Source organism: Chelonoidis abingdonii, chromosome 9 (genome assembly GCF_003597395.2).
Source record: "Chelonoidis abingdonii isolate Lonesome George chromosome 9, CheloAbing_2.0, whole genome shotgun sequence".
In the NCBI taxonomy this organism is placed as follows: Eukaryota; Metazoa; Chordata; order Testudines; family Testudinidae; genus Chelonoidis; species Chelonoidis abingdonii.
Genome location: NC_133777.1, coordinates 3,274,122 through 3,301,165, shown reverse-complemented (window position 1 = coordinate 3,301,165; position 27,044 = coordinate 3,274,122). Strand labels below are relative to the sequence as shown.

The following is a 27,044-nucleotide window of genomic DNA, read 5'->3' as shown; positions in this document are numbered from 1 at the left end:
TGGATCAGAACCTCTGCGCTGAAATGCAAAAGTTGCCTTGACAGTGCAATAACCAAACCTCCACGGGCTCATTGTGAACTACGTATGTCACCGGGGCAGTCTTTGTATGTTACTAACCGATTGTCTCAGGACCGGGTTGTCTCTGTGAAACAGTCTGTAGGCAGCATTGAAAATCCTAGCATGTGGGAGAATGTGAGCACTTTAATTAAGTTAAAGCTGTGTTGTTATTATGAATAGCTTTGATTTCCTTCTGCAAAGGATCTTCCCCCCAAGACTATTAGACAGTGATCTGTTCTGGTCTCACACCTCCAATTACCCTTGCCAAGGGGAGAGTTCATCAGATGTTTTTGAGCAAATCTCTGTGCTTCAGAAGACTAGGAACTCTGGGATCTGAGCTCCTGTTTACACTGTTAAAACCTACTGGGTGGTTAGGGAGAGACCCAGCGTGACAGAGACATGTCCAGACATGTATATTACCCGTGTCTGACTGTCTTCTCAGTTTTCACCAAAGCGGATCATTCGTGGGCTCAGCCTAAAGCTAAGAACTAAGGTTGTCACTGTTCTTGTGAGATGTTTGTAAAAGAAACGACTGTAGAGTTACATAGCATGTAGGATGGCGTGTTTCAAAATGGTAAAAGTGAAGCATGTCAAACTGATTCAGTCAACACTGAGCTGAGAACAGTCGACACCCTTCGACTCAGCCCGCCCTGCCCGTGGGTGCAGTCTGGGCAAAAGGCAGATGTGATCATTTACAAAGACAAAAGAACCCCAAGAAAAGCCTATGAATGGGGGACACCCAGGTTAAGAGACAATAGTCTTCAGTGTATAAAAGAGGAAAGAGTGCACGTTGTTTTCCATTATAGCAAGAGACTGCCAGTAGGAGTGTCTCGTGAAAGGTGGAGCCCAGCTTTCTGGACTGGACAAGTACTGTAGGGCTGAGCAGTGGGTGAGCAATGTCTTATTAGGCAGGAAAGTAACTTATTAATAAGTAAAGAGTGTTGACTGGCTTTTGTGTTTCTCTTTTACCTGTAAGCTGATGTTTCCAAACTTGGCACTTGCTTGTACTTGAATCTCAAGCTCTGTTAAATAAACTTCCCTTTGGTTGTGTTATAGATGCATCTAAGTGCCTTGTGCTAAGGAGTGTGTTGAACTGAGGTGAAACTAGCAAACAGGACTGCACAGAGTCCATGGAGGCAATAGATCGGGGTACCTTGTGGGTATTGAGAGGACGAGGGGCTGGGCACTCGAATGTAATGATGCGGGGTGTGTAAATTGCTAAGAGCAGGGCTTGCAGAACCTGGAGTGCTTGTGTTGCTAGTATCTGCTAATAGGGGAGTTTCTCCTGGTGGGCACAGCGACATGCAAGACACCCTCCTGCTGCAAGCAGGTCGTGGTGATTCCTCCCAGGCACCTCAGGTAACTCCGAAAAGAATCAGGCCCAGGTATGAGCTAGCAGTCTCCTGACATGCTTTAAATGCCTTTCGACTATGTTTGACTCACATTCCTGATTCATGCCACAGCCCTGGATGGTTCAGAAACACGATTCAAACGTAGTTCCATCCCAGCCGTACTGTGAGAGCAAGCTGCGTTCCAAATGGCGTGTCCCCGACCTGGCAGATGTCATAGTGCAAATGGTACTTATGTGAGTCGGTTCCTCTTTAGACCAGACGACCTGCGCATCCCTGTTTGGTTTTCCTCCTTTGGAGAGTCATGGAGGAACTCAGTTTCCTCATTCAGACCCCAGCGTTTCACCAACTGTCATGGCTCCCATCACAGACCTTCCCCTTTGTCATCTTCCAGCTCTGATCTCATTCTACCCTCAGCCAGGTGCACAGGGTGATAGACACTGAAATAAATCTTAGTGCATGGCAAATTAAACCGTTGTGGGCCTCAACTGTCATCTGAAGAGCTCATTTCAGAAAGGCTGAGTGTAGATGACTGACCACTTACCTGTTCCCCTGCTTGCATACACAATGTCCTGTTTTCTATCGCTGAAAACTTTGTAGCGTGTGAAGTTTCAGTACGAAGCAAGGTGGAGTCGAAATAGAAAACTCTAAAGCATTTGATAAAGGGATGCTGCCAGGTGGGTTAGGCCCAAAACGCAGGGTGTGGTTCTGTGTGTTTCTTTAATCCGCCTGTAGATTGTTGGGAACTCAGACACACAAGCCCTGGAGGGGAACCAGAAAGTGAAACTGGCAACATGCAGAATGTGAAACAGACTAAACAAATCTTGTACTCCAAGCTGTGCAAAATGCACAAAATAAAACACACACTCTGTGAAAACTGTATTCAGATCTGTATATTCTTACAGTTTAAATAATCTAAGCTGTAGTGTGTAACACGTGGAGGGAATATTTTTAATATATGCTTTGAACTTGGGAAGTATTCTCTTTTAACTTCCTATTCCAAAAGATCTACATTCAGCAAAGCACATAAGCAAGTGTCTAACATTAAGCACACGAGAATCCCATTAACTTCACTTTCCAAAGTGAATTTAAGAACGGCTATGTTGGGTCAGACCATCTAGCCCAGTGTCCTGGCTTCTGACAATGGCCAGTGCCAGGTGCCCCAGAGGGAATGAACAGAACAGGTAATCGTCAAGTGATCCATCCCCTATTCCCAGCTTCTGGCGAACAGGGGCTAGGGACACCATCCTTGCCCATCCTGGCTAATAGCCATTGATGGACCTATCCTCCATGAACTTATCTGAGATTTTTTTTTTTAACCCTGTTGTAGTCTTGGCCTTCACAACATCCTCCAGCAAGGAGTTCCACAGGTTGCATAGAACAGATGGTCTCTCAGTGCCTGGACACTGTGGCTGGGATATTCAAGTGAATCGAAGGGTACCTCACTCTCTATACGCAGTGCTGGGTGCATGATAGACAGTCTTCAAGAGAACTGAGCTCATTGTGTTGTGCCCTGAATGAAGGCTGGCAACCATAGGCACTGAAGCAGCTAGTCTTGTGTAGTGTCAATCTTTCTGTTGAGTTTCCACAGCAGTGTACTGAGGTGCTGGTGTAACAGTGCTGGGTTGGGCTTAGCTTGGCTGCAGTTCAACACTGGTTCCCAGAATATAGAGGTAGAAAGTGAACTTCCACCTGGGGAAGCAGCAAAGACTAAAATCTCAGCTGAGGTTTATTTGGTGCTTTTGAGAATTGATTCTGTTTCACAGAGCCTGACACTTGACTAGTTAGTGGTACTGAAACCTCTCGTTTATTAAGGCGGGTGATGGTTATGATGCTGATTCCATGGTGAAATGTGCTGTTGGGGGTTTTAGTGGCAAAATGGGCAGGAATGAGCGTTTACCTCATGAGCCCAAGTCATCGCAGTGAACCCTATAAATCTGGCAAAGGGAACAGCGCTAAGGGCCCAGGAATGAGCCACAATATGCCTGGAGCAGGCCTGACAGGACTTAATGAAATCAGTAACGATAGTATTGCCAACTATCAGTGTTCTAAAGTCATGTGGAGTGAGGGTCCCACAATCATGAGTCTTCATGAGAGTTGTTATAAAATGGTGAGAGGCGCTGGACAAAGCCAGAACAAAGTGATGTTCCCTGCCCCAAAGAGCTTACAGTCTAAGCATAAGGCAAGAGACAACAGTCTGATACAGAGAAACTGACAGGGGAGTACAAGGAAACAATGAGGCAATATTAATCCGCATGATAGGCAGTGAGCTTTGCACACCAGCTGCCTGACCGCTGCCAAATTTTTTGTAGGCTTCATGATAAAAATTAAAATACAGTGAGAATCCAAATCTCTCGTGTGACTTTGAAAATCTCAGAACGGGAGAGCGTGTGTGGACACAAAATTAACGCTTATATTAGTGGCATATGAAACATCATTTATTTATATTCCATTTTATAGAACCTAGTGATCAACATTTGCCTTTGGACACTTAGAATTAGAATGTCACTTAAATAATATATACACATTGGCAGAATGCCAGCAGACGCCGCTTGATCTGTTAGACACGTACATAAAGATAAGAATATGTATGTAACTGACTTTTATGTTTCTAAGAATGCGAAAGAGAGTGAGTAGGTATTGGGGAGAGCATAGTAGGAAATCAGGACTGAAACATTATTCTTAATGCAGATCACTTTTGCACCATTGTAAGTCTGTTCCATGTTTTCCTACTGGGACCAGGTAAAATACCATCCTCCTAGAGAGAGTCATCGAAGGGTCTTCGGTCCAGATTTTTAAAGATATTTAGGTGTTGCTGCGTTTAGTGTTGCAACACCCCCAACTCAGTTTCAGAAGTGATTTATGCACTTAGAACCCTAAATCCCATTTACTGTTGATGGGATTTTGGATCCGAAGTGCCTAAATTCCTTTTGAAAGAAGACATAAATGGGTTGGTGTTGCAACACTGAACACAGCAACATCTGTCAAAATCTGGGCTTTAGTGCTTTCCTAAAGACTAAGCTTCTCTTGTGAGCTAGAAACTAGTATTGTTCTCAGTACACAAATGGGGAAACAGAGGCATAGGTCGTAGGGGGAATAAATACCAGAGCTGACCGTAGAAACCGATGCACTTAAATCTAACGCTGTTCAGCGAAATATGTCAGCATGTGCCTGAGTCCCACTGACAAGGGGACGTAAGCATGTGTTGGAAGTTAAGCGTGTGCTTCAGTGCTTTACTGAATTGGGATATTGGGATCAAAGTCCTGACACCCGTTGTTCTAATCACTAGCAAATACATGGATTCACAGAGATTTTTTTTTTTTAAGCCAGAAGGACCATTATGATCATATGGTCTGACCTCATGTATAACACAGGGCAGACAATCTCACTTGGTCATTTCTGCATCAAGCCCATACCACGTGGCTGAATTTGAGCATATTTTTTTACAAAAGAGCTATCTGGTTTCGATTTAAAGTGATGGAGAATCCACCACAACCTTTGACAAGTTGTTTCAATGGTTAACTGCCCTCCCTGTTAACAGGGCTCTTCCTCCCTCCTTGCCTAGATCCTATTCCTAGGGTAATTCTGCAGTCACTTAAAAGACCTGCGACCGTGTCCTTCGCTGAAATCAGGGCTTGGCTACATTGGCACTTTACAGCGCTGCAACTTTCGCGCTCAGGGGTGTGAAAAAACACCCCCTGAGCACTGCAAGATGCAGCGCTGTAAAGCATCAGTGTAATCAGGGCGGCAGCGCTGGGAGCGCGGCTCCCAGCGCTGCATGCTACACCCGTAAAGGATGTGGTTTACGTGCAGCGCTGGGAGAGCTCTCTCCCAGCGCTGCCGCTCTGACCACACTCACACTTAGCGCTTTGAAATTTCTGGTTTAGCCAAGGCCTGATCTGGGGAGGAAGAGACTGGGATCAGTAACAAAGCAAATGTAATACAGTGGATCAGGTCTTTGGGAGTTTATTCTGGACTTTGTGGATAGGCAGGCAATGGGAACACAACAGGGGTGGCTCTAGGTATTTTGCCACCCCAAGCACAGCAGGCAGCCTGCACGGAAGTCTTGCGGATTTGGCGGCAGCCTGCAGGATTCGGCGGCAGCCTGCAGGAAGTCTTGCGGATTTGGCGGCATGCCTGCGGGAGGTCCGCCGAAGCCGCGGGACCAGCAGACCCTCTGCAGGCATGCCGCCAAAGGCAACCTGCCTGCCGCCCTCGTGGTGACCGGCAGAGCACCCCCCGTGGTTTGCCACCCCAGGCATGCGCTTGGCGTGTTGGTGCCTGGAGCTGCCCGTGGAACACAATCAATATAGCTGATAATTATGCAGCTCATTACCGAGTCTGTGTTTGGATTTTAGGAGCTCCCCTTATGGTGGGACAATAGGTACTAAGAGAAATGTGCCAATTTTCACTTTTTCGAAACCTTCCACGGCTATTGAAACTCCAGGTTTTTTTTACACTCTGCTTTAAGGAGAAAGGATTTGAAATTTTTTACTCTTTCTTTTCTAAAACCTTTTTTAAAGTCATGAAAAGAAAACCCCAGGCATGTACCTTCTACATGAAAGAGACAAGCTTTTTCCTGAGGACAGGCCCTGTGCATCCTTTTGGGTGGTTTAGAAGCCTCAGAGCGCTAACATTATTCAATCCGTTGAATCATTTCCTGTTTTCTGCAGTTTTTGAAGAATTCTGTAGGGCAGGCTGGAAACATTTGCAGATATGGGTGAACTTAGTGCTCTGAGGCCATGGGAAAAATCCTGGGTTGCTAAATTTGTGAAGAAAGATGAGCCATGTGGGTGTTTCTAGCAGATTATGTATAATCGTTAATGTTAGAGACATTTATTATGGTTGTTTTCACTGATCAGGTAATTGAATTGTCCCAGAAGTCCAACAGTTACAGCACTGTTTTGTCAATAATGTCTTAGGCTCCTGCATTTTGTCAGTGTATTTTAGAATTATTATGTTTTCCTGTTTAAATTAACTCAGATTCACACATTGAAACAGCTAAAAAAGGCAGCACCTTTTGAATCCCTCCTGGTCAACTACATTTCATAACTTTGCCTAAATTAATTTATTGCCAGGTTCACGATCAGAGCCAAATTTTTACCACCAGAAATAATACCTGTTGTTCGCAATAGAGCAGGGACAGTAAAGGAGCCACTATCTCGTAGTTGGAGATCTCAGCTACTGTAGGGAGCTCATGGAAACAATTGTCTTTGTTTCACAAGGTCGTGGGGGAAGATCATAGAAGATTTAGCACTTTATGCGCTTGCTCTCAAAGTGCTTAACAAAGGTGGGTGAGTATCCTCATCTCGGTTTTACTGGTAGGGAAGTCGAAGTGCAGAGAGGCAATGTGACGTGCCCAGAAAACCCATAGCAGAGCTGGCCAGAGCCTATGTCTCGTGACTCCTCGTCTGCTGATGTATCCCACAGGATCCAAGCTAGACACTTAGGTTACTCCTAGAGCTAGGACTTGGATTGGTTCAAGCGTCCTCGCACGGTAGAGTAGGCAAAGCTGAATGGGAGAGGGCAGTGGCGTCATACCAACCTTGAATGAAGAGTCTTCACAGTAGCCTTGTCTACACTGGGTCTCAACAGCAAAAAATTCTCCACCGTGAGTATGGCTGGTGCCTCTCCTCTGGCACTAGCAATGGGAGCTCTACTGTAGCCAAGACTCCGTGGATGTTGGGTTTTTTAACGCTGTGTCACTTAGCCCGATTCAGAATAGGGCCAAGTCTTGGTATTAGAAATGGCAGTGGCCGCGGAAGCCTTGGCTACACTATGGCTCCTACTGGTGCTCACCCCAAGGGTGCTGCAAGGGGGAGGAATTCCCAGTGCAGGCAAAGCCCAAAAAGGCTGGATGCTGCAAGCCTTCCTCATGTGAGCAAGTGCAGCCCGGTGGGAGAGCGAGCTTAACGTACCCCTAGGCAGAGTCCGAAGTGTCAATGATTGAGTCACCAGCGTGCAAAACAGCAGTACCCCAGGGGGGAATTGGGCTCAGTGATCCGGAGGGAGAGGCCTGTCAGTTTCCATAAACAGACTGAGGGTGAAATTGTCAAGAACCATAGTGACTTATGAGCCTAAGACTCACTGGAAGTCATGCAGGCCCAGCACCTCAAAGAGATTTAGGCACCTAAATCTCTTCAGCAGTTTTGGACCTGAGTTACTTTTGCAATGGAACTTAGTCTCCTAAGCCATTTAGGTGCTTGTGAAAATGTCACCCCAAGTCTAGACAACAGCGTGTGTGTCTCTGTCTGGGAGGTGAATCTCCCTCCTTCACAGTGTGTCGGGAACCTGGTGCCCCCAGGAGCAGTCGGGGGCTGCGATGCGTGTAGCCGAGTAGTAATTACTGAAGCTTCTGTAATCCCCGCTGTAGCCTCCTCGCTTTAGCCTCCCAATGTGGTTAAAATAAATCTGTAAATATTTATTTCCAACTTGCAGCTGGTCTCTGCAGCCCACAAAACCAAACAACCCCCATCCGGAGATAGGCTGACCAGCAGGCCGCTCGGGTTTTTAAGCCGGTTGTGGAGCGTGTGGGGTTTTGTTGCGCGTTCTCTCTGTGCCGAGTTTGGGATCTCTTGGCTTTGCCTCCAGCAACGTCATGTCTTTTATTCACTTGTTCTTCCCTATTCTTTCTGGAGGCCAGGCCTCAGATGATCCTCGTGCCTTTGGGTCTTAAATCTATGGGTGAAATCCTCAGCTGCCATTGAAGTCGATGGCAAAACCCCATTGACTTCAGTGGGGCCAGGATTTCACCCTAGCCTGTGACTTGCGTGCCGGAAAGAGCTACCTTTCCTATGCAGTGAGAGCACACCTCCCCTGTGGACAGCGTGCAGCTGCGGGAAAGATGCTGCAGTCTGCATGGTCTGTGGCCCTGTCAGTGAGAGAGCTGTAGGTGCAGGAAGACTGGGCTGTTTTGGGTGCGAGATTGTCTTCTAGCTGTGCCGGAGACAGGGGAAGGGACTGAGATGTGGGAGTAGGGCTGCGTTTGGGTTCAGGAGGTTAGAACCGCGTTGGGACTTGTGCCCAGAGGTGTCCTGGCAGCCTGGTTCTAAATTCCCCTGGGAGTTCATGTAAAATGACAGTTCTCCAGTTCTGTCCCACTCGCCTTCATACGCATAGGCAGACGGTGTGCCGGCCCTCTGCCGGGGGCCGAATGTCGCCTGTCAGAGCGGGAGCTATAACATCTCCACCCGCACACTGAGCAGCATGTTCCCTACCCCCTCTCCATACTTTGTGCTGGTCCTGCTCTCCTGGCCAAGAACAGGTGGGACTGGGCAGACCACCTAGTTTCCTTTGGAGGCGTTTAGTACCCTCCCTTACAGAACCCGTAGGAACTGAAATGCCACTGTTGGCGTTGAGTGGTTTGACTAGGGTGACCAGATAGCAACTGTGAAAAATCAGTGGGGGGTAATAGGTGCCTATGTAAGAAAAATCCCCCAAAATCGGGACTTTCCCTAACAGATCGGGACATCTGGTCACCGTAGGTTTGACAGGAGCCCAGAATCTGAGCTGGCAGTGCCATTGGCCAGGTGTCCCAGTGAGCAAGGAGAGGGCTTCCTCTCCTGGCCCTGCCCCCTTTGCCCACCCGAGTAGGGTTATCTGCAGTCTGAACTTCAAGTTGTGGAGAGTTTGCATGCGTGGTTCCTTGGGCTCACTTGTCCTTGGACTTTAAGCTACTGACAGTGCTTAATTTGTAATGAAAGAGGTGCTGGAGCTCAAGCAATGTTTTACATTCATAAGTGATGCAGCCAGCCCAGAGGTGCCGGGACTATGGACTTCCAAACCCAGAGATGCCAGGGCTCAGCTCTCGCACCAGTTACGCACTGGCTCCTGGGCTGTCCTCCTTTAATGTTTGGAAAGCCCTAGTGAGCACTGCTGCAAATCAGTGAGTAGGAACAACTCTGGGCTAGATCCTTAGCTTGTCTCAGTCGGGGCAGGGCTGGCTCCTCAGCTGCTCTGCGTCTGGCTCAGGATCTGGCTGCGTGAGTCTGGGACAAAGATTCTCAGCTTTGAACGAAATGAGCCTTCCAGGGCTAAGAGCTAAGTGAAAAGCACAGCTGAGATGCAGCAGTGCAGCCGGGTGAGTGCTGGAGCCAATTGCCACTGGAGGCAGCTTCGTCTCAGTTTAAAAAACAAACAAACCGCCCACAGATTGTCCTTTGTTTTTTGCTATTTTGTATTTTCAGCCACATTGTTTCCCAGCATGCCCGGGCAGGGTAGTTAAACCAGCTGCAGCACAAGGAGAGATCTCCTGGAACCAAAGCTTGGTGCTGTGGAGGAGAGGGGGAGAAAGCGGACTGTCCCTGGGCCGCATTCCTTGGGCTGGGTCCAGCCCCGGCAGAACCCAGTGCGAAGCCACAGCCGGGGCTGGCAGTTGTCAAAAGACAACAAATGGACATTGACTGTAGCATTTCATCATCCTCTTGTGATAGACTTGAACGCTTCGGCTGCAGAACCTTTCTCATGTTTCCCAGGCCGAAACTCCTGGGATTCTTTAAAGGAGGATCTGGGAGTCCTCTCTGGCGGGCAGAGGGCCTGGTGGGTTTTGTTTTAAAATGTCAGACAGGCCAGGAACTTAATTTCTAGGAGTTTTGCTTAGTTCAAAGCTGAAAAAGAAACTTACTGGTTTGAAAAATGAAGCCATGTTGTCACTTCCCTCCCCGCAACAGCCTGAGGCTCTGTTAAAATACAGCCGTAAAGGATAGGGCGTGAAATGATGTTATCCAGTTTGTGTTTCTAACTGCCCAGGCAATTGTTAGGAATTCCGTGTGGGGGTGTGTGTGTGTGTGTGCCTGTGTGTAACAAATTGTTTTGAATGAACATCACTTTATTGCTTTATAAAAGCCTGTAATCCAGTGTGTTTACTCTTCAATTCACAGTCCTTCCCCGTTTACGGGTGGGTATATAAATATAATGTCTATTAAATTTGTCATGCATAACTTGTGTTCAAGCAAGGTTTCGAAACAGAGCAAAGCTTGAATGCAATACCTGACTAAAGCTGTCCCACTAGTGGACAGTACAAGTGATATGCTGTCTTTCCAGAGAACAAAAATAGGGCCCTGTGAGGTTATCCTGCCAGATTAGGTCCCATTCACAAGTTATTCAGGAAGGCTTCCCTGGTGCTCTATAGGAGTGAAATATTTTGTATACACATGTGTACTTGCGCAGAGTCATGGTAACCACCAGATTCAGGGTCAGGAATACAGTTGAAACAAGATCTCACAGACACTGTCCTTTTGTTATTTCTAATGAAAATGGACTCTAGGATTTCAGGGCTTTTTGAAAAAAAAAAAAAAAAAATCAAATCCAGCTCTACTAATTTGGCCCCTCTAATATATATTTATAAAGCAGAATGGGATATAGTCACCTGCCATTTCCCATTGGCTTGTTGTGATGTATCACTGAGGAGCAGAGCGATGTGAATAATGGTTTTTTCGGGTTCATTGGCAATTCTGAAAAATCAGAAAAAAAAAAAAATTTGAGTCAAACGGAAAACACAACTTCTAGATATTTTTTTTTTGGGACACCACAAAATTAAATAAATGTTGTTGTTTTTTGTTTGTTTGACCTGAAACAAAACATATTGTTTCAATTTGAAGCACTCTTAACGTTTTAAATAAAATTAAAGGAAATTTTTAAAATGAAAAGCTGTTTCAATTAAAAAAACAAATGGAAAGATTTCAAGTTTTTTCAGAACTGTTAAAGGATTTTTCCAGCCAAAATAATTCCTCAAAATCAACATGAATTTGTGAAATTTTCTTGATGTTCAGGTGCAAAAAATAAGACAGGCAAACACAAACATCTTAAGAAGTGGTGATATGCAGCTGCTCTTTCACAAAAACAATTGTGCAAAGTTAAGCCCTGATTCAGCAAAGCACTTAAGCATGTGAATATTCTACTATATCTTGACCCCACCCACCGTACACCCCGCATTGGGGACATTACAGACTGTATGTACTATATGCTAACCCATAACCAAATACCAGCATCCCCCCATACTCTGTATGTTGCCCCCGATGACTAATGACTGACACATCAAACTCTTTGTATCATCTTTATTTAAATATTTTCTAATAAACTTTTGTATCTGTTTGTATTTTGTTGGGGACTAGAGATCCCAAGATGCATTGTGATAGGCCCTATATAAACACACACAAAGCAGTTCTTGTTCAGAATAGCTCACTGTCCTATTGACTTCAGAGGGCTTTAGATCAGACCTGCATTATTTTCCAGGGAGAAAAATCCCTTCTCTAAAAGGATAACAGAGAAGAAGTTAGAAACTCATTAGTAAATTCACAGCTTCATTATTCCACTAAAGGATATGTAGCTTTCTATCATTATAGAATCTTCTTGAGTAATTGGATTGTTTACATGATGTTTTTCCAGACATTGAACCCTGGGGGCGTCATCAAGAGGTAATTATTGTCTTGTCAAGGGTGCCGGGAAATGAGAGAACATGTGAAAATTGATTGATCTCTTCACTGCCTTTCATATTATCCATTCAAGATCTGTATGAGTGCCATATTAACTTGAGCCAGCCAAACAGGATTGTGCCAAATGTTAGATCCCCTGTGAAAACGAGTTGGTTTCCTGAACCCTAATGCGAACAGAAATGTGTGCTCATAAATATGGCTGAAAACACATCGTCGAATATGTTTCCCTGAATTGCAAGCCCTGGAGCATTGAGTCTAGGAGTGCAGAAGAACTAGAAAATGAATTGTATTACATGATTACTAATATAAATTATAGAATTATTTTAGCTTTACAGATGGAGAAACTGAGGCTAAGGAGTGGGGGGAATTGCCCCAGGGCACATTGGGAGGTGGTGCAGAGACCTCATGACTTTCTAGTTCCCCACACAGTGTTGGCCGCTCCAGAAGATAGCACTGCCCTTAAAAGGACTTTTATCTTAATACTGACTCTTTAACATACTTCCTCAATTTGCAGCAATTATCTTTACTTTGTGCAGTTTGAACACAGTGACCTGCCATAAGAATGGAATTCTCCTCCGCTCTGATGTCATTTTTTAGTCTGAAAAACAATCTACTGAGCCTAGTAATCTGCGATGGCTCTGCCATGATGTTGCCCTTGGTGCAAGGTGAGGCTAATCTTGTTGCGCTCTGCAGACATCCAGCATGGAGAGCAAGGCGGGCTGCTATCGAGGCCTAGGCTATAGATCATCTGGCAAATGGAATTATCACTCCCCTGTCATCGCCAGCACGCGGCTGGCGTTCTTGGTTCAGGGAGGGCAGCTGCGGTACTGGTTCCCTGTGCCTCTGCGGGGAGTTTTGGCAGCGTTTTGCTGCCTCTGACTCCACCGCCTGTGTCTGGAGATATTTCTGGTGTGATTAAGAGGTTAGGGGAGGAGGCGACTGAAGACATTTATGGTGCGTTTAATTTCACATAAGCCTGGCAGGATGAGAGCAGTGAGGGATTCTGGCTTCTGATTGCTTGGGGAACGGCCCTTATCTCTCAGATAAGGGACAGCAGTGACCATGCACGCCAGGGAGGAAAATGCTGCTCCACCCTGTGTGTTTATATTGGGTGCTAAGGGGCTGCTAGCAAACAAGAGTGACCAGGGGTTGACCTTCCATTCGAGTCCATCCCTAGACATAAGCAATGGCTTTTCTTACACCCCACTGCCCCAGGCTGTTTTGGCTGTGAAGCAACAAACTGCTTTAGGAAAAGGTGTTATATTATTTCCCCTTTCCTTTAAGCAGTCCCATGAGTAACAACTGTCCACCTCCACTACAGCCTCCCTTATCATTGATGTGGTGACTTTTTATTCTTTTGTACAATATCTTAGTGAGCTCCTGTGGCTCATGTTCCATCTCTGTCTGATTAAGTATCAGTTCAGAACTGATTGAAGACTTTCCCCAACACGGTACTTTTTTGGACCCAAGATGCCTTTTTGTGGAAAAATGTTAATTGTGGTTTAAAAAAAAAAAATGTCACCAACTCTAATGTGAATGTATCTGTCCTCGTGCTTAAATTGTGTAGCAGCTGGCTTTCCCTGTGATCATTTTCCTTACCTGCAAATGGAGATAATGCTTAGCTGCCTCTCAGGTGACTTGTCAGACTGAATCAGCTAATAATAACGGGTAGCGTTTATAGAGCATTTTTCATCCCTAGATCTCAAAGTGCTTTACAAAAGGAGGTAATTGTAATGATACAGATTGGGGAAACTGAGGCACCGAGAGTTAAAGTGGCTTGCCTAAGGTCACCCAGCAGGCCAGTGGCAGAGGCGGGAATAGAACACAGTTCTCCTGAGTTCTGCCTCAGGACATACCGCTAGTGTTTGTAAAGTGCTTAGATCTACTAAGGGTGAGTTCTGGAAGGTATCAGTATTGTTGCATAGGAAGCCGCCAATATTTAAAAATATGTATTTTATAGTAATGATCCAAACATCATAATTACACTACTGTAAACTACTGGCTCAGTTCACTCCTGTACAGAAGGCCAGCACAAGACCTATGCACCCCTAGAGACCCAAGTGAATCCCCCAACGTAGATGACTGTGTCTGTACCTAGTGCTTTCCCTCTGAATTGCACCCTACCCTGAGCAGGCTGCAGCTTTCTACCCAGCGCCAGCGTTGTTTTGTTGATGTTAATCTGCTGCTTGTGCTCTGCTAGAGGGCATCAATACCAAGGACTGCAAAGTAATTCATGCAGAGATGAGGCAAAGGTGGGAGGCATTTGCTTGAGTTTCCAGCTCGCCTTCTGACTCAGCTAAATATCATCACTTGAAAGGAGGCTGTCCCCTTGTGTGTGCAGATCACAATCCAATACTGGCACTAAAGACAAAGCTGTCTGTTGTTGGGGAGCAGGTCACTCGGGGGATTTGGAATGGCATGCCAGGCTGCTGGGTAACTTCAGACCAAGCTTGGTGACCTGCGTGAAAAAAGTTGGTGGCTTTAGTCCAGCTCCTTACAGACCGATTGTCCACATTGTAGTTGATACTAGCCTAGGTGCTGGAACTAAGGGTGCGGGGGGACGCCTGCATCCCCTTGCTTGATGTGGTTTCCATCGTATGCAGGGTTTACAGTTTGATTCAGTGGTTCTCAGGACACCCACTGTACGAATTGTCCCAGCACCCCTGGGTACTAGTGGATCCAGGGCCAGCTTTAGGAAGTGCGGGGCCCAATTTGAACAGTTTTGACGAGCCCCGGCAGGAATGACTTAAAAAAAAACAAACCACCCATGGGGCTTGTACTCACCAAGCGGTGCTCCAAGTCTTTGGCAGCGGGTCCTTCATTCGCTCCAGGTCTTCGGTGGCACTGAAGGACCCGCCCCCGAAGACCCGGAGCGAGCGAACTACCCACCATTGAAGTGCTGTCGAAGACCTGAAGCGCCACCAGGTGAGTAAAAATTAAAAAGGCCCTTCTAGCCAGGGAAGGGATTCTGACTGGGCGCTGGGCCCCCTTAGGCGCGGGGCCCGATTTGGGGGAATTGGTGGAATAGGCCTAAAGCCGGCCCTAAATGGATCGCCCCGCAGGAGTGCCAAGCATTGAATGAGCCAGAGGGATGGGGATGAATTTGACTGCACCTGCTTGTCCCAATAGGGAAGCTCAGTTGGTTTCTAAATCTAAGAATCAGATCTCAGTAGAATTTTTCATTGCGTTTTTTTCTCCGAAAAACTGCTTTTTGACTAAAACAAAATTTGGGTTGAAACTTTCTGATTTTTCATAAAGAAACAAAATCCAAAATACTTTACCAAAGCTGGATTTTTAAAAATTTTTAAGGAAAACTAGAAAATTTTTAGCAAAAAAAATCTTGTTTGTTTTGTTTTCAGTCGAAAATCAAAGAAAGTTCACAGGAAACTTCTGCAATTTTTGGAGCAGCTCTAATCTACATACATATAAATCCACCACCACTCTATTGCTAATGGATTAAAGAGAACAGTCATTGTTTTGAAGACCCTGCCAAACCCCAATAATTGCTGCCCCCCTTGCTGGTTTTGAATCATTTCTTTGCTGACCCCCACAAGCCCAGTTATTGCAATAAAGCAATTTCTTTCAGTGCTCACGTGAATGAGGAAAATGCTAAACATACCACATGCTCCTGAAATTTTAATCTGTTGCCTACAGCAAGCTTTTATATAGTCAGTGTTTACTTTCCACGGACTTATAATAGCTTCATGGGACCCCAGAGGATAAACTGACATGTTTGTTTGAGCTGCACTGGTGAGACAGGCTCACCTGTAATTACACCAAAATAAACAGAAGAAACCTAGTCCCTGGGATAGTGGATAGAGCACCAACAGTGAGTGAGCAGTGCTCTGTGGTCAACCCAGACTCAGCGCAGTGAAAGGTAGCTGGTGAAAATGTCATGGACTCGCTGATGATGGTGGCGAGTCGAAACCATTGCAATGACCACTACCGCTGTCTACTGTTGGTTAGAACAGTCCTTTCCATCTAAGCCTGCCTGGCAAATTGCTTGACTGTGAGTCAGTGGCAGAACTGGGAAGAAAACCCAGGAGTCCTGATGTGTCGTCCTGTGCTTGAGTTCCTCCCCGAAATAACTAGGCTCCACCATCCCCATGCTCATGTCCCAACGTGGCAGGTGGGCTGGGATATGGCACCCGACAGTTAGACATTTCTCCAAGCTCTGTGTCCCTCTTGGATCTGCCCAACTGGCCAGAAAGTACGAGTCAGGCTGGGCTTTTTCAAGAGCTTCCTGATCCCAGCCAGTCTAGCGACGCTGCAGGAACAGGCTCTGCAGCGAGCAAGGGGCGTGGAAACTGCAAAAATGAGCAAGAGATGGGAGACCCTTCAGAACCTTCCTAATGAGTGTTTTTTTGGCGGAGGGATGGGGTTTGCTGTTTCATCCCAAATGCTTTGCTTGCCGACTGGCGGCGCAGCAGATAGGGAGCTGCCATGATGAGCGACATCCCCATCTGTGCCCAGTCAGTTCTAAGCCTCCGCTGATCAGTGGTGGCAGTCATGCTGAAGGTGGAGTGGTGGAGCTGTTACCCCTTTAAACATGGCCACTGGGTGAGGGAGCTGGGGCCTGGCCCCCAGCTGCTCGCCGCAGCTGCATGCAGCACCACACCAGGTTCGTGGGCCATTTTATAGGAGTTGCACGCCCTGATTTCCATCTCATCAGAGGAGACGAGACATGGGCTCCAGAGCACGCTCAGTCCCGCCAAGGACAAGAGGGGCCAGCTGCACCGATTGCTAACAAGGGCAGTGGCATGTCATGGCTGGCCCTTGACCTAGCCCCATATTCATCCCCTGGCCCTTCACAGACCCAGGCTTCTCTCGCTTTTAGCATGGACTTCACAGGCCCAGATTCAGCAGGCGAGCCAACATCCGTGGGCCCCTGGTGGGTTGAGATGGGCTGGGGCTGGGCTGGAATTCAGTCCTGCGGGAAGCAAAGGGGACCTGACTATCAGGAAGTTTAGGCTTGAAATTAGACAAAGGTTTCTAACCATCAGAGGAGTGAAGTTCTGGAACAGCCTTCCAAGGGGAGCAGTGGGGGCAAAAGACACATCTGACTTCAAGACTAAGCTTAATAAATTTATGGGGGGGGATGGTATAATGGGATAGCCTAATTTTGGCAATTAATTCGTCCTTGACTACTAGCGGTAAATATGCCCAAGGGCTTGTGATGGGATGTTAGATGGGGTGGGATCTGAGTTACTACAGAGAATTATTTCCTGGGTGATGGCTGGTGACTCTTGCCCACATGCTCAGGGTTTAGCTGGTCGCCATATTTGGGGTCAGGAAGGAATTTTCCTCCAGAGCAGATTGGCAGAAGCCCTGGAGGTTTTTCGCCTTCCTCTGCAGCATGGGGCACGGGTCATTTGCTGGAGGGTTCTCTGCACCTTGAAGTCTTTAAACCATGATTTGAGGACTTCAGTGGCTCAGACACAGGTTTGATACAGGAGTGGGTGGGTGAGATTCTGTGGCCTGCACTGTGTAAGGTCATAATGGTCCCTTCTGACCTTAAAGACTATGATTCTGTGATTCATGGAGTGGCTTGCCATGGCCATGAGAGCTTCAGTTACTCTCCTTGGCCTGGCAGACACATCCCTAGTTCTTTGCTTGTGGAAGACTATTTTCTTCTGTGTTCTTGTGGAAGACGTGGCTAGAGTCCAGGAAAAGGCTGGACAGGGGTTCAGAAAGCCCCTTTGGGCAGTGATTCAAGCTACAGTACCCGCCCCCCCACTTTATCAGAGCGTAGGTTGCTTTACTCATAAAAGATTACACTAAGGGTGTCTGGACACATTAGTTGTACTGGATGCTAAAGCTACTGGGCAGTAATAGTCCGTGGCCTTACAGCTGGTGTCATTACATCTCTTCCAAACCCAAGGATCTCTAAGTGTTTACACATGTGAATAAATGAAGCTCCACAACTCCTCTGAGCTAAGGAAGAATAATCTGCCTCATATAGATGGAGAAACTGAGGCATGGCGTAGGTAAGGGTTGGGTCTAAAGCTGCAAAGCCAGGAATAAAGTCCAGGCCCTCTGTCTGTTAGCCTCCCTTCCTCTTAGCCCCGCTTTCACAGATGCTAGTTGGCACTCCTCCCTGTCCAGGGTTCTGTACATGTTTCTATCAGCAGTCAGGTATCAGAGGGGTCGCCGTGTTAGTCTGGATCTGTAAAAAACAACAAAGAATCCTGGGGCACCTTAAAGACTAACAGACATACTGGAGCATAAGCTTTCGTGGGTGAATACCCACTTCGTCAGACACATGCGTCAGACCAGACGAAGTGGGTATTCACCCATGAAAGCTCATGCTCCAGTACTTCTGTTAGTCTTTAAGGTGCTGCAGGACTCTTTGTTGCTTTTTATCAGCAGACAGGTTTCCTCAGTGCCAGACGCAAGGGCAGCACGCTCAACGTAATCGCCAGCATCGGGTTTCAGTGCACGCCGACCTCGCTCTTTTGGAAGGTCTTGTTCAGTTCCCTAATCGTGACCCAATAAGAATTAACTTGCACAAATCCCTACAAAGCAACACCAGTAAGTTCTCCGTGTCTTTTCTCAGGACTATCCCAGAAATGGATGGACCATATTAGGCCCTGTATCAGGGGCCCCATTAAGGTCCATCGCATGCCCTTTATCCACGTGTCCTGACAACTTCGGGCACTTTTTGCAAGAGTGAGTGTGCTGGTTGAATTCCGACATGACCAATGCCATTCTCGCTCCCTAAGTTCTGCCTGCAGTCACCATTGGATAAGGGGCAATTATTCCATGGCCAGACCTGAACCATTGCACAGAAGTTGTGTGCAGTCACCTTGGCACATCCTAGTGAGGAGGGAAGTGATCCTATGAGACAGGGTGTGACTGGTTGTTAGGTTCTTCAGGATCCTTCCGAATGAAAGGAGCTCGGTAAGGGGAGATATTACTGTACCCATATGCAGGGGCTGCTGACGTCAGCAGGCTCAAGGGCAGTATCCTCCCTTAAATAAATAAGTAAGGTTAATGCATTGTCTCCTAAATCCTGTGTTCTTCAAACAGGCTCTTGTTTCTCTGTTTCCTTTTCTGCTGAGGAGGGAGTGTCAGACTCATGTGTTTAGAGGTGGGAGTCCAAATTAATGGGTATATTTTATTTGAGCAGTTTGTGATTCAGGAAATGCATTTTTCTTTCTTGTAGCAGAATGGAGTTGGACAATTGGCTTTTTAAAATAGACTCAGTTAGAGGAAATACATATGTTAGCGTGTCCCTGTGTAGCTGGGAGAGGAGGGGGGCAGTATCTCAGGCCATTTCCTTGTTGGTTTTGTTTCTAATTGTTGCATCTGCTTTTTTGCCCCCCCCCCCTTTTTTTTAAAGCAGTGACTATAACGCTGTGGTTTTTATTCTCTTTCACCAGGATGTCAATGGACCAACACAGGAGCTGCGTCCGCGTCTCTGTCACCTTAAGAAAGGCCCCAGTGGCTACGGGTTCAACCTCCACAGTGAAAAGTCCAGACCTGGGCAGTTCATCCGTTCAGTGGATCCCGATTCACCGGCCTCTAAGGCGGGCCTCCGACCCCAGGACAAGCTTGTCGAGGTACGGGCTTGACGGCTCCTGGCAGGCAGCCGGATGGTGGGTCGGGGACTCTGCCATGGGATCTAAGGAGCGTTGCAGGGAGGGATTTCTTGTTCTCTCCCAAAGATGTTGGTCATCACAACCCAAGCAAATGGTGCTAAGGCCCAGATCCTCAAAGGCCTTTGGGGACTGAACTCCCATTGATCTCCATGGAAGTCAGGCGCTTCAACACCTTTGAGGTAGTGTTGGGTTGAGAGCGGTGAGCAGGGCTTGAGTGGACTCACTGGAAAGATTCCTGGGCTCCTGCTTTGTAAATGCTGCTTGCTGCACTTTGCAAAGAGGCAGGTTGGCAGGAAAGGAACTAATCAGCTTCCCATTTTTATAAACTGTAACGGCCATTAACACGCTGCCCTTCCTAGGGCTCTGACACAGGGATCTCAGAGCACAGTGCCTACATCAGTGAATTAATCCTCTGAGGCAGATCAGTGGTTCCCCCATTGTACAGATGGGGACCACAGAGAAGGTCAGTGGCTTGCCCAGTGTGTCACAAGGAGCCTGTAGTGAGTTCGGAACTGACCCTGGATTTCCTGAGACCTCATCCAGTGACTTTCCCATAAGGCTGACATTCCACTTCCTCTTCTGTGTTATGAAAACCCAGCAAACCTTCCCATGGCAGAGAAAGTGAAGGAGTCTCTCTGAGACAATGAATTACTCCTTTCAAGGATCTAGCAGCAGCTGGCTGGCTGTTGTAGGTGCCACTGCAGAGAGTGGTTTTGCAATCCTACGGTGATGCTTTATTCTTTCAGCCAGTGCAGCTGTCTAGCTGCTCCATATCCTTGGAGGGAATCAGTCCCGTTCCCTTGGATTAAGCTCTGCAGTTGATTAAATGCAGTCAGTCTTAATCACTGGTCTGAATTCTAAAGAACAGTGCTAATTGCCCTGGTTAGCTAAAGCCTTCTTCTGCCCATTGGTGAGGGCTGGAATGCTTGAAGTGGTCTTCAGAAAGCCAGCTGCTGCCACAGAGCTTTCTTCATCCAGCCTCTATGCTTTTCTCAGCTGTGCCTTTTGGGCTCTAACTCGCTTTGGGATCTCCAAACGTGAGTGCTCCTTTTACACAGAGATTGGGGATGAGCTGTAAAGCCCAGATCTGAACTTCCCTAGTTTGGGGGAAGTGTGTGTCTGGATCCAGGGATTTGGCTTGAGCCCACCCCTCCTTTAAATACATCTGGGGCCCAGACATCAGCAGGAAACAAGCCTGATCTTTGGTTGCATTTCCCTGCCAGACCCCAGAGTAATGTGAAGCAAAGCTCAGGACATTTTCTGCTTCTTCTGCAGTCATCTGATGGGCTGATCCTTTTCGATAACATCTTATACAGCCTCTTCCATTCCCAGAAGACCCAATGCATTTGGCAGATGATGGACAGAATTCTCTCTGCTTTGCACGAACGGTCTCTTGCAGGTTTCACGCAGTACCTTCCGCTGACCTGAGTGAAGTGACATCAGCCCAATGTGGCTAGAGAAGCCAGGCCAGAAATATAGGAGAATTTTTTACCTGTGGGTAGCAATCACTTTACTCCTCACACTAAAGTGAGGCTGTCTCTGGAGTGGTGTGTGGGAGCTGTTTGACAGGACACAACATTGCTACCACGCCACAGTTAGGACAGGAAATGAAGTCTAATGTTTCCAGCTGAACCTGTAGTAACAAACTCTGCAGATAGACTTTAAGACATGAAATTGTGCATTGTGGCCGGTTAGTACAAAACCATCCTTTGAAGGAATTCGCTCTTCACTTAATTGTGAACAACAGAAATATTTAAACTGAAAGAACCACCTTCCCTTAGATGTAATTGCTTTAGCTTAATTCATGTAATTTTTATTACTCTGTAAGAATGACCATCAAAAGCTCTGCATGCTCTTGAATTTTAAAATTACACTAATGAATAAACAGAGCAAATTCTCCAGCAACAACTTTATTTTGCTATTTAAAGTTTATATCATGGTAGCACCTAGAGACCATCCAAGTTGGGGCCCCACTGTGCTTGGTGCTGTACAAAGCTATGGTAAATTCCAGTCTCTATCCCAAAGAGATAGTTTAAACCATTCCCCTGGGATCCCACACCACCACCACTTAGCCCTAGCAACCGCCTTCCAGGCTAGGGCTCAGAGATGGGTCTTGCAGCACACTCTGAATGTTTGCAAACTCCAGCTATTACTTGCCAACAGTGGAAGTGAGTTCCAAAGGCCCAGCAGGGTGAGTGGGTATGCGTGTGCATTGAGATACAGCAAAGCACTTTGCCTGGCTTTAACCCCATTAATAATCCCATGACTTCAACGTGCCGACTGGCTTTGCTAAATCGGGGCTAGCCTGCAGTCTGTCTCCGTTAAAGGAATGTATTAATTGGTGCTGTGGGGGGGGGCGGGGCTCAGATTATCTTGATTTTTGGAGAAAGACAGTCGCGCTGTAAATACCTCTTGAACACCAGCGCCTGGCAGCAGTGAACCCTGCCTGCCCCCTCCCCTGACACCAGCTGTTCTCCGAGGGCTGACCACACACTCTCCTGGCACCTGGATGTTTAATCTGTATAGTCGTGTGTGTCTGGGAGGGGGAGAACTAGCATGGCGGGGGGGGGGGGGGCACATCATGGCAAGCATTATGTCACCACGTGGCATTTTATTATTTATTTATCTGTCCCTGGCACAGCCCCCGACGCGCACCAAGAGGCAACCCGGAGCCTCCGGAAACCTGATCCATGCACCAGCTCTTTGGGCTTAAATAAATATTTGATGCTAAACAGCTCCCCTGTGCTGAGGAGTTTTACTGGCGAGCCAGGGACTGTAGGTAAAGGGCTGCCACCTGCCTGGTAAGGCAGAGCCCGCAGGGAGCTGGGTTTCAAACTACACCTCCACATCAGCCTCCTTGTTCCACAGAACTCGATTAGCTGGCCCAGATGTTTGTTTAATCGGGAGCGAGCACCAGGCAGTAACTGATGGGAACTGGAAAGTCTCGCCAAAGCCTCACAGGGGTAGCCAGGGTTAACAGCACCAAGAGCTCCCTGATCAGAGCCCCGGGCGATCCAAGATGTTCCCATTCCCAGTCTTTGCCACCCTTGGGCCCACGTGCCCAGCCGTGTCTGGAGACCTGAATTCACAGCAGGGCAAGCTGCTTAGCCTCCGCAGCAAGAGTTATGGGGGAGACGGTAACCCCTATTGCTAGGATATGGAGAGGAGGCAGGAACCCTAGATGTATGTTGGCCTTGGAGATGTTGGCTGCAGGTTGCAGCTATGGCTGACCCTGCTACCAGTGGGCCAGGACACTGATATCCACCCCTCTGAGCCAAACCCTCCCAAACGTAGGGGGAAGCTTAAGCGTCCCAGCCGGCCCCATCTCTAGTTTTGTGGCACTGCCTAGCCCCTGTTGTTTAAGTGTTTCTCTCTCTTCCCAGTCCCTAGGAGGGGTCTCCACCCATTTGCCTGACAGAGTCCCCTCACGATGTGATGCTAAACACACCAAGATGTGGGGTGTCCATGCGGCAATATAACGTTGGGGGAAGACAAGTTTTACCCAGCCAGATATATATCATGACCTGTCTAGTCTGGTATCCTGATTCTTGCAGTCACCAATACTGAATGTTTAGGGTAAGGTGACACCTCAGTCAAAGGAACTTAGCCTCTCAGAAGTGAATCTGGAATTAGATCTTGCCCAGGTCTCCTTGGTTGCACTCAAGGCTCTGCTACTGACTTGGTGTATAATGCTGGGCAAGTCGTTTTGCAACTCTTTCCTTCAATTTCCTGTCAATAGCTGGGGGAAAGTAATACTGACCTGCCTTTGGGGGTGGGGGGTTGGGAGAGACAAAATATGTTAATATTTGTAAAGTGCTTTGAAATCCTTGTATGAAGGGCACTGCAGGAGAGGAAACTGGAGTGCTGTGACGGTGTGGGGCTGGAAAAGTCATTCAGTGGGTCAGGAAGGAATCAGCTGATGCCCTGAAACATGACAGCTGAGTTATCCTGTCATACATGTGTGATAAAGATATAACTGATTATAAAATTATCCAGGCCTTTTAACAGAAACACAGTTACAATAGTTAATGACCTTTCTGCAGTGAACAATATCTCTGAGTGCTGTAGCTCATTCAAAACTCATTGTGATGTAGTAGCTAGATGTTTTTAGAGGGCTGGATAATTTCATTACCAGTTGTCTTTGTAGTACACGTTTACAGTGAGATGATCGACTATATCTGTTGTGCTGCTGTTAAGACTAAATCAAGACATCTGTTTTGAAATCTATTGAGCCGCCTTTTTAAGATGCAAAGCGCAGACCTGATAAGGAATTGGCGGTTTGAGTTTTTGTAACCAAATGAAAAGAATGTGATTAAACAGTTAGTGCTCAAAATGGTTCATTGAGTGGAACCAATGGTGGCGACTGTACCTATAAGCAATGAGTGGCTTGGCAGCATTAAGATGTTTTCACTCAGGACGCAGAGTGTCCTCACTCAACACTAGGAATAACGGTTTGCAGTTACAATTGTTCCTCCTGTATTGTATGGAATAATGAAGAGAATAATGTCTCAGTCCTTTACAGGCACCATTTAGCATCCAACAAAGGATAGCAGCTAATCACTGCATCCAGTATTAGGAGAGAGATGCACCACTCGGTGTAGCCAAGGCAGACGTGGGAGCAATAGGCAATCCTTTTCTCCAGTGTGAGGGTTTTGTCACATTTTTTTAAAGATGGCCACATGGCATTGGCTCATGAGTGGAGACCTGCACTAAAGACCTGACTGAAGCTATCCCAGCAATGGAGACCTGGTCTTGTGGGCAGAAAGGACCAACCAGTGGCTTGGACTGGGAAGGGGAAGATACTAGTGGGATCAGCTGGGCTGTGGTATAGTCTCTCAAGGAAAGTAGTATTGGTATTCTTTAGAACCGCACTAGGCAAACCGTGGGAGAGACTGCAGTGGCCAATGGGGGTAGACTAGGTGTGGGCTAAGGGACTTTGTCCACCCTGACACCGGTGATAGAAGTAGAAGAATTTTAAAAGCCCCTCGAAAGCAGCCAGCTGGTGGGAGACCTGAGATCTGGGAGCAGAGACACCTGCTCTCATGCCCAGTGGAACATGCACATTCAGGACATGGGTAAAAGGCGGAGGTGACCTGGGAGTTGGTGGGACCTAAGGGAAGATGCTCTTGCTGGGACCTTTTGGTGGCCATCCAAATGAAAGTTCACCAAGCTGTTCTCTGGGGACAGTCCTATCTAAACTGCCTGTGCGTTCAAGGCAAGACCTGGGACGAGCGTGGTAGGACATGGTGGGTAGCATGAAAGGAAGAAGAGCCTTTAGCCCTTGTGTCTCCCTATCTTCAAACCCAGAAGCAGGGGGGAGCCAGTTGTGGGTTTGAGGGCCAAGATGTGGAGAACCAGCATAACGCCTGGGGGTGGGGGGTGGGAATTACCTTTGAGGCTGTTAATCTAGCTGGGAAAATGCACATGTGGAGTCATTCCAGCTGGTGAGGTGAGGTTCCTGATGTGGCCATATGGTGCACCAAGCATTTCACACAGAGACACTCACCTTTTGCACTGAGGCTGGTACATAAGGTAAACGCTGCTCCCCACCAGTGCTTAGGAGAGAAACCTCCAAAGCTGCTGGCGCCCTAGGGATGTGGCTTTTTGTGTCGGTGTGTGGCCTGCCCAGAAGCACTCATGCCCCTGTTGTCCCTTTGCAGGTGAACGGGATAAATGTGGAAGGCATGAAACACTCTGAGGTTGTGTCAAACATCAAGGCCAAGGAGAATGAAGCCAAGCTCCTAGTGGTGGATCCCGAAACGGATGAATACTTCAAGAAACTGGGGATAATCCCCACGGAGGAACACATCAAAGGTGAGATCCTCCTTACTCCCCCCAGGTGACTGTATCCTGTTCTGCATAGTTATGAGCTTGGGGTCAGACTTTCAAAAGTGATTTAGAATCACAGGTCCCAGTGACTTCCTCTGTCTGTCTAGGTGCTTATGTAGCCCCTCTTGCTAGTTACCTGAGTGTCTATGAGATTTTTATAAATAGAAATAACAATATTTTCCAGGCAATCCAAATATTTATATATTTTTAAATAATTCATAATTAACCTGTGGAACTCCCTGACACAAGATCTTGTTGAGACAAATTTAGGTAGGATTCAGAAGAGAATCAGACACTGATATTAATAATAGGCATGTCATGTATAACTAGCTAGGGTAAATGTTTCTAAGAGACATCAGTCCTCATACTTCAGGACGTAAGATGAAGACTAACTGCCTGAGGTTTGGAAAAAACTTGCACTAACAGCAGATTATTATTACACAGTTGTCCAGGCGTTTCTTTCAGTTTCCTCTGAAGCATCTGGCATTGTCAGAAGCAGACTATCAGACTAGGTGACCCATTGGTCTGATCCAATGATGACAATACCTAAGTCCCAAAGACAACATGTCCCATATATGAGGGAGGGGCAAGGAAGTCTGGAAAGGGACTCAGAGTGGAGCCTGCAAGTTATTCCATTGTTGTCCTGGCGCGTATTTTCTCTTACTTAAAACGTTTGGATTTGGACACCAGAAGAAAAAAATGTAAAGATCCTTTAACTTCTCGTAGCCTTTTGAAAGTATGAGCATGTATGCATATGTACAGACACAGAGAGCAAGTGTCATGTGTACATGAAGGAAGACATTTCACAGGACAGCAATAGCTCTGATAAGTGGTGCAATAAATATTATCCTCGCTGTTGAGAACTGGCAGAGAAAGTTGCCTATCTACTATTTGACCTGTGGCGCTGCAGACTCCCGTGCTGGGAGAGATCGCTGCATTCCACCAAACACATATTTCCCTCCTTGCTGGCTGTCTGAATGGGGAGCTCTGTTTTCCAACACAGCTGTTTCTTATCTAAACTGAATTCTAGCTCAAGCAATCACTTCGCTCTTTCAAGTATTCAGTGGAGAGAGCTGTCCAAAAAACCAGGTCAAACAATTCTAAGATCCACTGCGGGGGAAAGTGGTGTCAGATGCTCAGAATTCAAAATTGGAACAAACGGGATGATGCGAGAGACTCTGCTCTTGGCACAAATGATAATGAAGCTCTTGTTCTCCGCTTGAGGAGATGTTAGCCAGTGTTACTGCGATATGCATCATGTTCAGTTGTCTCTTCAGGCAGTGTATCCTGGCATCAAAACTCTGACTGCAGCACTGGAGTGTGTTTTGTCACCTTTTCTTTGCAGATTTCGAGATCGCTAGGAATTGGGCCCCTATAGCTGCTAATATAGAGACAGATTGAGTTTAAAAACACCCAACAATGCTATTTGGGTTTTTGTACTACCCTAGATCTCAGAGTAGGATTTGTGTTTGAAATCACACTGGCTTTCACTGACTGCTACTCATGCAGACTTTGCAGGGCTACTGTTTTTGGCTGAGTCCTGAAAGCTGGGCTTGTAGATCTTTAGAACAGTCTTGAAATAATTTTGGCATTGGCACCATGTCATGACAGACATGGTGATGCAGCTCATTGGTATTAGAAGTGGCAACTTTGGATTTATTGACCCCGAATTTACCCCTGGCACATTGACATTGAGCACTGTTAGCTCCTGCTTGACTAGATTGTGTGTTATACAATGAAGTGCGTGCACCTAATTATTAATATTTAATATTTGT

At 46.8% G+C, this 27,044-nt stretch overlaps 1 protein-coding gene across 2 annotated transcripts in view; it reads left to right on the top strand.

The window, feature by feature from the left end:
- The window catches only part of NHERF2 (NHERF family PDZ scaffold protein 2), a 99,058-nt gene that overhangs the window by 63,099 nt on the left and 8,915 nt on the right, over positions 1-27,044 (top strand). For both annotated transcript variants that reach the window (XM_032762635.2, XM_075069137.1), the window contains exons 3-4: positions 19,222-19,401; positions 25,101-25,254. In XM_032762635.2, coding sequence (XP_032618526.1) covers positions 19,222-19,401; positions 25,101-25,254 — 334 coding nt within the window. The remainder of the gene's footprint in view (positions 1-19,221; positions 19,402-25,100; positions 25,255-27,044) is intronic.